Below are 10509 nucleotides of genomic sequence, written 5' to 3' on the forward strand. Positions count from 1 at the left end.
ACTGTCATCTATCTTCATAAAAGGTAAAATAAGCCACGCTTTGGACAGTTTCCTCCTCTCCACCACAACTGCTTCTTGTTGAAAGTTTCCAGCAGCGTAGACACGAGTTTGACGTTTTTGCTTTGCAAAACGCAACCGTCAGAAAACCATGCTGGGATCTATAAAAAGAACTGATAAGATCTGGCATGCAATTCCAATGGTTCAGACGATTTGGAACCGGTTCTCATGTCCCATCTCTATCCCACACTGGCTTAACATTTTAATTTGCAACTTCTACCACTTGAAGCAGAGCACGGAGGTGTTTTGCACTGTTTACGTTAGACATCCTTAGTTTAATATAATCGCTCCTGGCATTTTCCTGTCCGGACCAGAATGAACTATAGAATTAACTACTGCTTAATGTTTTGTATAAGTTTAGATGATTTAATAATGTAATGTATACCTGTGTTCATACTACAATTACAAACCAATTATACCTCCGGCATAGCTTTAACAATGTCTGAATTTTTAAGAGGTGGAAGAGACAACTCATGATTTCACTGGCTGAAATAACTGCTGGCAGCAAATATAATCAGCTGTAGCTAATTAACATTAATACCATGATTCAGCTGAGCTGCACAGTGAAACTCTTGAAACCATTTGTTTGGTGTGCTCTCTGAAAGCTGGTGTGTCAACTATCTATACTCGGGGAAGACGGCGCCTTAAGAAATTTGACACCACTGTTTTGATAGAGGGTTTATCACCTTCTGTCACAAGTTTTATTGGCACGATTCTGATTGGCACTCCACGGGATTAAAAGGACTTTGTGGTACGTGTTAAGTATAAGCATTAACTTATACTATTCCAAGCAAAACTGCTGGCCTTCAACGTGTTAAGAAGTTGTATTCTAAAAAAGAATGTCTTTCATACTTACATCTATTGCAGACTATATGTCCTTTGGCTATATTTCATACAAACCTCTGGAAAAAAAAAATTCTTACATTAACAAGGTCACACAGTTTTAATTACACAAAAGAAAGAAGAGAGAAAAAGGGAGTCAGAGCAATTTACTTATCTAAGCTTCCTCTCCAGAGATTCAGCACTTAATTAGAAAATAGTCGGCTTCTGTATAAATGTGAACTGAACACACAGTCTCTTGAATCCTCCTCTCTCTTGGAGAGAGCAAAGGCCTTTGGCAGTGGAAGTAGGGTGAGTCTCTGCTTTATCAAAAACTGCACAATGAGCAACCTGGCACCAATTTATTGACCCTTCAGCTCCACATAGTCAACTGCACCGCTAGTTCACAGAGATGGCCAAGAAATCTGCAGAAAACCTCCGCTGAATTGAACTTCAAGTGTTTGGAAAGGAAAGAACAAGAATCAAATGGTGGGATTTGGACCTGGGTTTGGAGCTCAGACTCTAATAACGGCTTATGAGTCTTTCAAGTAAGGTTTGGATTTTCAAGACTTTCAGGCATCACAAGGCAGCGCTGATGCAACTCCTCCTCTCTCCTCTTGGTCGAGTGGACGGGGAAGGGAAATCAATACCCTAAGCACTAATAGGCAATGAGGGAGCCATTAATCAGGGGAAGGGTGGTGGGCCTTGAGAGAAAGTGTTGAAGTGAGTGGCTAAAAGCTCTGTCCTCCTCTATAACACAACCCCTACAAAGGTACAACAAGACGTCTGTCATGAGCCCACTTAAAACACAAGGAGTTCTCGGTGACGGGAAATTCTAACTGTCTGTGTCAGAAAGGACCGTGTTTGTGCTTCTCTGTGTAAATTCAGTGCTGTAGTGCGGTAAGTGCTGCTGGAGTTTGCTGTGGAGACACAGGAAGTTGCTGGGGGATGGAAGACACGTCAAACAGGATGTGAAAACAGCAGCGCTCTAGCATACAGATACACGGACACACTAATGCTGGGAGGGACTCAACAACTTTGCCACATATGCTAAGTCCAAGTTGACTCTGGGCTCCATGAGGTTTGGGGAAGCAGGATGAATGGGTGGTGGCGGTGGCTGCAATCCTGTCTTTCTCAAAGAAAAGACACTAATTTATTTTATATCTCTTTTTCATATTCAATTAAACCAAAGATTGTATCAATATTAAATGCTATAATGTAAGCACCTCAAAATATAGAAATATTATAAATGAACCAGTTAATTTCATTTAGAAAAAGACTCATTTAGTTAAGAGAAACAGTCTGATGATCCACATATCTCAACATTTGGTTTTGTCACTCTCAGCATACCTGTTTACCATTCTGCAGACTCCCATTTCTGTTTCCCAGGTGATGAAAGCCTCTTCACCATGTTTTTATATTTAAAGTTTTCAAGCTACACAAACCACCAGCCTGCTTGCCTAAAGACTTCTTCAGACCCTCATTCAAATGCACCTTGATGTCTGGTGCAGTCACCCTTTTAGTCTTTTTTGCCCTCTCTGTGAGATAGTACGTTTCTCATTGTAATAACAGGCTTATATTTTCTCTCCTGTGAGCTGACATTTGCCTCCCATATAATGACCACGCAGTGTCTTAATGTTCCCCACAGAGGCCCAAGGTCTATTGGCGATCTACTGGTGAGCTCTCGTGCAATTCCTGGGGTGACTTTAAATTAATTTAATGGCATACCATTACATTAATGGCTGCAATAAAATATTGACATAGTGAGCTGGACTTGAATAGAGTTTAAATAAAAAAATGCTTTGAATCTGCAGACAACGGTTTGCAGAAGCGGCAGGGTGGAATGGTGGATCTTACATTACACTGCACGGACAGAGTTCAAAGATCTGCTGATGGGAGCTAATTCTGTCAGCTAGCAGGGCTGTTAATCTTTATTTATTTAAGGAGGAAATGAGAACAAGTGTGCAGTGCTCAGGGCACTGGCCACCCTCTACTGACTGCTGGTTTGCCTGTAGATCTGCTTTCTGACACAGAAAATGAGCAAAACAGTACAACAGAAGCTAAGCTACTGTAGCATACTCTGGGGTGGCATTCACTATCATAAGGGTGGACTAAAACTGCAGGAAGAGAAAACATAGAAACAGCATTGAAAACAGCTGATTTGATTATAAAATCAGTCAAACAACGTGGTTTGTAATGTGACCCATTACCACTTAGATGTAGCTGGTTGATTTGGATAAAACTCAAGACCTCACACTGGCACTTGTGACATGGTCATTTGTGTATCTAAGCCCAGGGACAGTTGCGGATGTGATGATGTGAGGAATGATAATGGCTCTCCCCGTTATTGATTTTCACACAGTCATCCTGAACTGTTCAAATGCTGCAATCATAGGTCATCTTCAGCTCTGACTATGTCGAGTGGAAACGTTAAAAAGCATCCATGTGCAGGCCTCACTGTTCAGTGTCAACTTCTGAAGGCGCACAAGCTAACTGAGACCATTTCCAGTACTGGAAAAAGGGACAAAAGGCTACAAAAATACAGAGTTATATTTAAAGATATGTCTTCAAACTAACACTGACACGTTCCCCTTTTTGTCCATGCATGATGGGAAATGGTATTGTGAAACTGAACTAGTCTGTGTTATGCAAATCTGTCATGGGCCCACACTCGGAACATCTCTACAGTAACATCATCCTTTAAAACTGTTAAGTGGAATCATCTCTGTATCTGAAATATAAGAGTCCAACAACAAATCTGTCTCTAGATTGAGATTAAGAGAGAAGTTAAAACTGTTAAACAACTAGAAACTGGCTGTAAAGATAAAACAGGAAGGTAGTTTCAACTGCTTGCATGGCATTTACTGATAAGGAGGAGAAGCAATATGAAGAGTTAAAGTACACACCTAATTATAAAAGCAGATACGCTGTATTAAACCTTAATGGTTGTGACATGTTTGGCATCTGTCATATGAGGAAAGGCTGGAGGGGCTGGAGTCTCGGTTATAACGTGACAGTCCGCTTCACTACTCACAAACTGGCAAATGAGAGAACTAAATGTTGGTGTTTGACTCAAGGCTGCAAATTAGAGCCTGGTCTGATCAACAGTTGTGGAATTAAATATCTTGACATTAAACAACATGGGCTCCTTTCAATGCAGTTGAAGCCTATTACAGTGTTGTCCCACACACTAATTATGTTGGAAAAAACTGACAATTGCTCACAGTCAAAGTGAAAGAATTACTCAGATAAAGACAGCCAAAATAAAACTAAACTGAATTCTCAGATGGATCACAATTTTTCCCCTCAAAGATTTGGCATCAATACACACAGCTCACTAATTGGAAGGGAAATTCTCATATGACAGTAAATATCACTTTCATCCGATGAAATACTTAATCCTGCCCTATTTGTAATCACACAACTACTAGGGTGTTATGACAAGTGATAAAAAAAAAAGTAATGCATGTAATGATTAAATAGGTCAACACAACAGGATTTCATGTCCCCAAAACAGCCCTTTGATCCCCTTAGTGGCAGACCATTAGATAAATGCTTATATAAAAGGCCCTTTCTAAAAGCAATTGAAACAAGGAGGAAAACTGCTGTGTGGCTGTGTGGCATTAAGCCAGAGCTGCCTAATATCTGGCTTTCAACACAGCGAGTTTTACTGAGTCACTCAAACTGGAACTTACTGCACCGCTGATGCTCATCATATTTGCTACATAGCCTACTAGAGGTCCACAGCACCATATCACACTGGTTTCCTCTCATATGTAGACACCACAATGCGGGTTCAGAAAAGCATTAAAATCACTGTGATGTTGACCACAGCTCATCTTTGTATCTACATCAATTATTATTCACTTATTGTAAACGGTCACAGCTGTGATGATGATACTGTGACTGAAAACAAAAAAATCTGAAACTACTAACCAGTCCTCCTGTATGCCAGTGTGAGGGCTAGAGAAAGAAACACAGCCACCATCTCCCAGTGATACAGGACACAGTGAGAAGTTAAGGATGCTACATAGAAGCAACGCCTTAACACGGGCCTGCTCTCTCATGAGAGGGACCCTTTGTCCTGAAGAGCAGAGCTGTTTAGTATTAGTATCAGCAGACAGAAAGCTCTGGTGATGGAGGCAAAGGAGCCACGATGAACACACTCCATCTCAGTGAAGTTTTCTATTAAGATGAGCTACTCCTGCTTTGTATAACATGTTGTTCAGCATCAGGTAAAGCAACATGTATATAGTAAATAAACTGAAACGGAACAAATCTGTTTTTTCTTTTTATATGTTCTTTTTTTCATGGTAATGTTGCCAATTTAGAGAGGACTTTAGTTTAGTATTACCAATGTTTAAACAACTGTTATGTAACCAAATATCCAACTGGTCTAAAAAGCTAAGTGCAAAGAGCAAAGTGAGATAGAGAGCAAGAGAGACCAAACTGATGTAGCATTGTTCAGTGCTTAAAAATTAGCAGAAATGTTTAGCAGCCTCAAAGGTAGCGAGGCCACACAGTTAACACCAGGCTATTTGGCACACCTTGAGGTACAGGTATGCTAAAACTGCCCATTAAAACTAATGTATGAGTACTGCGAAAAGGAACAAAAACATGAAAGAAATAGAGAGGGGGATGGTCTCTGACAACCATCACCATTTCATTCAGTCTAAAAAAGTGAACTGGTCCTATGGGCGAAGCAGCCAAATGATTCGGATGAAATGTGGACAGTGCTAGAGGTGCAGGCTTTCCTTCCCCACTTCAGACTCATTCTCTGGCCTGAAATAACCTGTAAAGCATTTTTGCAGCTTTTAAGGTTGTGCACTTACAGTATTAAACCCACGAGCTGGGTCAGATACTTTGGGCCTGGATATTTGAATATCTCTTTTAATTTTAAAGCCACTGTGTGCAACATCGGTGGGCATCAAGGTCAGACATTTCCCAAACAAACACAGTGGCATTAACTGTATCTGTTAACATGGTATGCCAGCTTGGGTTGAGCTACATGATATATAACGTGAGAAGATTTGGGGAACGGCTAAAAGCTACAAGCATTTCGCAAGGAAAGAAACCAATCAAGAATTGAGAGCAACAACATGCGATACATTTGGGGAACTAAGGCTTTTAGGATGGAGAAAAAATAAGCAGAACATTTAACATATTTCACTAAATAATATTCTGTTTAGTCTAAATTACCCAGGCACCAAAAGGCACATCCCAACTCTAATGAGGTCAATTAAAGGGGAAAAAAAAATCTGTGGTATTTCCCATTACCATCTAGGCTGGAACTGTGCTATCTGGTAAAAAGCCTGAGATTTTCCAACAAGGCAGCTGGCTGTTGAAATCAGAGGAAAAGTACAGTACTCTCTCTTCTCATATGCAAATTTAATATGAACTCATATTTAGCTCAGTGTTTCCTGAGATGTCTCTCTCTCTCCTTCCCCCTGCCTCCCTCCCTCTAGGCCCCCCTGGTGAGATAAGAAGTCTTTTTAAACCTCCCTTCTGAAATCTCTTATTCAGGGAAAAAAAGTGGCACTCATTTCCTGATAGAACAGTCAACTCATCCACACCAGCTGACTTTTATATCATAAATGCACAGTATATTATATTATATTATATTATATTATAAAACAGTATAAAATCCAAGTACTTCATCGCATTGATTCAAACTGCCATAAAGCAGCCTTGCACACTACCACATCATCAGGATGGGCCAGGCTCATCTCACATGGACTGCTGAAAAGCAGAAAGCCCTTCAGAGTAAAAATCTAAATTCTGTGTGAGGAATACAACAGTAAAATATGTGGAGGATGTTTAACTAAAAGCCCCTTATAAGTAGCAACAGTTGTGTGTGGGTTACTTTCTTGTTCCTTTCTAAGATGACAGACATTGCTCAAAAAAACTATGTATTGTTTTGACCAAAGATAAAGCTATACATTATAAAAAGGGTTTTTCAAACTGAGTATTTAGCTACATACATTTTACTAGAAAATGATGAGATATAAAGCATTTATCTCATTTTTATGCACTGTCGTCTCTGCATCCTGCCCTACATGACTATGACTATAAACATGGGGATTATGATGATTGCATTTAAATCCAAAGAGAATTATTGTGTAGGAAAATTGCAGTATGTACTTTGTAATATCTTAGCTTCCTCATCAAGGTCAGAGAATGACATAAATGCAGTTCGTGCAACAGGAAAGTATAAGGCTTTAAATAAGCTTCTCATGCCTGAGGATATAGACGAGCCTGGGGTTTCACAGAGTGCTTTAAATAGTTCATAATGGAACAAAAACCTCACAGCTTATGCCTCTTTTTAATCATTGTGCCTTCTGAAGTGTAACATTAGCACTGGTCCTTTAGAATACTTTGCTATCACACAATGGGCCACAGCATCTAGGCCTAAAATTTTGTTGTTCTGTCGCCACACTTAATTACCATGTGCATCATCACATGACACAACAGTGTGTTTTGAATTTTAGGCTATAGCCCAAGCTAACTGATCTTTTTCTTTTTCTTTTTCTTAAATGTGGGTTTCAGTTTATCAAATACATCAGGCAAGTGTACGATAATGTAAAATACAACTGAAAAAGAACAAATTAATCTCAATGAAAAATATAGATGTTACGCTTTAGCTTTATGTGGGTAATTATTTCACACATTTTTTTTTAAACAGAAATAAAACTGCTTTCTGAAACTGCAACTGCACTTTCATTTGAATTCTGCAACTGCACTTTTATTTGCCACAGGGCGGATATGATTAATTACACAGGAAACAGACCTACAGCAAGAGACACTTTTAAGGTATTTCATAATTATGAGTAATAAAGACAAGCCCTAACATCAAATGGTCGAATAACTGTAACTTACTTTAAGGATTTCTCCACGCTTGAAACTAAGCTCATCATCAGCGGTGGCTTTAAAATCGTATTTGGCAATGGCCTCCATGGTCCTCGTTGCTTGCTGGGAAAAAAAACTGCTTGGTTGTAGTTGTGCGTTTCAGAGACGGAATAAAAAATAAAAACACGTATCCAGGCTTCTGTGGCCAGATGCTTTTCTCCGAGTCTCTCCTCCCGTCTATGACCCGTTCCTTCAGGGCTTAGACCTCACATAAAGGTCAAAGTAGGGCACCTGCAAACAACAAACAACGTGTTACTCAACGGTTTGTTAGAAAGGAAAATGTTGATATTTAGGCAAGTGTTTACTTTGAGAAATGAGGATTTTCATTTAAAATATAAAATATCCAGCTTCCAAATTATAGCACATGAGTACTAATGGTCGTCTCCAATGAAAAACCTGCCTGTGTGTTCTTGTTGCTGCTACTCTAGGCAGCATTCATCAGGCGACATGAGGATATTGATGCAAAGTTCACAACAATCATTACAGACTGTCTTGATGGGCAAGCATCTGGTCCAAACCAGAGGTATGTCAGTAACCTACTTAAGCAGAGCTGACAGTGATACACTGGCTAAACCTGAAGTTACTGAGTTAAATGGATAAAGCTATGTTATCCCATTAAGTTGTTTACTAATATGCTACCGTACAGCTCTAAGGGTTTCACACTAATACAACTCTGTGACTAATAAGGTCATTAAACCTGACAGCCGTCCAGATGACAACAACGAGTAAATTATCTAAACTTTGATCGCTGTTATCCCAAACAATTAATCCATATCTCGTCACGGATAATCAGCCCATTCATTAGCCAAGGCAGTCCTTTACATGCGACTGTAGCCCCGGTTTACAGTCATACAAACAACACACCCCATGACCCCTACATCGTTACTGGAAACAAACAAAGTAAAAAAAAAAAAGAAAAAAAGAAAAAAGAAATGCACATCGGTGTCATAAGTATAAAAGACAAATTAATGAAACGGGAAGCTCGAAGGGAGGCAGACATACAATTATCCTCTAGAACTGATCATCCTCTCATGACCCTTTCCTGTCAAATAACATTAGATATCTATATCCAACAATATGCCAGTTTCTGGGCACCATACTGCGTTTTTACCGTTTTCACGCGAGTTCCGAGTGAATCGATTCCGTCCCAGCAAACAGACTGCGCCCAGTGTTCGCTGGAGCTAGCATGCCGGCTAACGGTCGGGTAACAATAACTGCGATGCAGTACGATTATCAAACTTAACCGATCTAATGTATCACAGCGGGCAGATTAACGACGACGTTACTCGGGACAACTGGCCAGTTCAGAATAAACGCCAGATGTTTATCAGCGCTCGAGGCCTACTGGCTAGCTTCACGTTGGCAAATGTGAAAAGGAAGAAAACACCTCTTTTTTTTCATAGCGCAAGCTGTTGTTGCTAGCTTGGTGGCACAGTTAGCCCAGCTAACGTTACTGAACTTGACTAGCCTGCGTCGCGAAAGGAAACAGCACACAACTTTTATGTAAAGACAAAGCGTCGGGAAAACTCACCACTCGAGATATTCCGTTTCGATGCTGCCACCGTAACAAACAAAAACCTATCGTCTAACTATCCACTCCCAGTTTCCTCTAGAGAGGCAACAAACGATGTACGCCTGCTGTCGCTTACACCCCGTCCGAGGAGCCTAAATCTAGCTACTAGCATAAGGTTTGCGACGTTTATTTCCGCTTCCTTCCACAGTGCTGGGAGGGTCTGCCTGCTGTTGTGACTGGAGCTCCTCCTTGTCAGTCTGTTCCTCTGGTCTGTCAAACCGCAGAAGTGTTCCTGTCGCCTACAAGTGGCTTTAATTATCTCCTTATTAGTAGATGTGACCTATTTCTATACCTGTCACACAAGTCTATCTATCTATCTATCTATCTATCTATCTATCTATCTATTCATTTAAATGTTGTATGTTTTTGTTGTCAGTTTACATGTGTGATCCAGTGAGATTAATTCATCAGTTATCAAATATTAAGTTTGGGTGAAACAATGCAAGATCAGGTCATCAGATAAAATAGGCTAAATAAGGTTAGGGCATCCACATACTTTAAATTATGTGGCTGTGAAATAAGGTCAAACTGTGGCCACAACAGTGCCTGATATCTGACTTTACTAGTTGGGTGATAGGAGTAGACTGGACAAATGTCTTATAGTGAGCCAGTTGAAGAAAACAGCGTGATGAGTTATGCTGCATCCTCCTCAGTAATAAGATTCAAGTGTCTTGATGGCTTCTATAAATCCAAAGAGTGTGACTGATGAAAACAGGGCATCTTAAAGCCACCAGACATTCTGCTGCTTCTTCTCATTAAAAACTTATCACACATTATTGATCAGATTCAAGATTTATTCTCATATATTTTTATGACATGGATATTTTTATGCCTGGGTATGTCACTTGCAAATCAACCAGAAATATGTATACCCACACACCCACACATGGTGTGACAGATACTAGTTTGATGATAAATTAGACCATAAATAAAAAAGCTCCTATATTACACTTCCTGTCTACATGTTGTCAGCAGGGGATGATTTATCTGTTACCTTTAACCCACTACAGAACACAGTATTTGGCAAATATTTGGGATATTTGGTGTTCTTTCTTTTCATTTTTTGGACATCTGCTTTTAATTTTGACCTGCCCATCTGTGACAATAGAGACATTTTCATACTTTGACAACACTGACACCTAGTGGAATGTTTT

The 10509-nt window shown here is 39.9% G+C and overlaps 1 protein-coding gene across 1 annotated transcript in view; it reads right to left on the bottom strand.

The window, feature by feature from the left end:
- The window catches only part of grb2b (growth factor receptor-bound protein 2b), a 28455-nt gene extending 18990 nt beyond the window's left edge, over positions 1-9465 (bottom strand). The window contains exons 1-2 of the mRNA XM_041062658.1: positions 9314-9465; positions 7753-8013 (exon numbers count right to left, since the gene is read on the bottom strand). Of these exons, the coding sequence (XP_040918592.1) occupies positions 7753-7830 (78 nt within the window). The 5' untranslated portion in view covers positions 7831-8013; positions 9314-9465. The remainder of the gene's footprint in view (positions 1-7752; positions 8014-9313) is intronic.
- Between the last annotated feature and the right edge of the window lie 1044 nt (positions 9466-10509).

Source organism: Toxotes jaculatrix, chromosome 18 (genome assembly GCF_017976425.1).
Source record: "Toxotes jaculatrix isolate fToxJac2 chromosome 18, fToxJac2.pri, whole genome shotgun sequence".
NCBI classification, from domain to species: Eukaryota; Metazoa; Chordata; class Actinopteri; family Toxotidae; genus Toxotes; species Toxotes jaculatrix.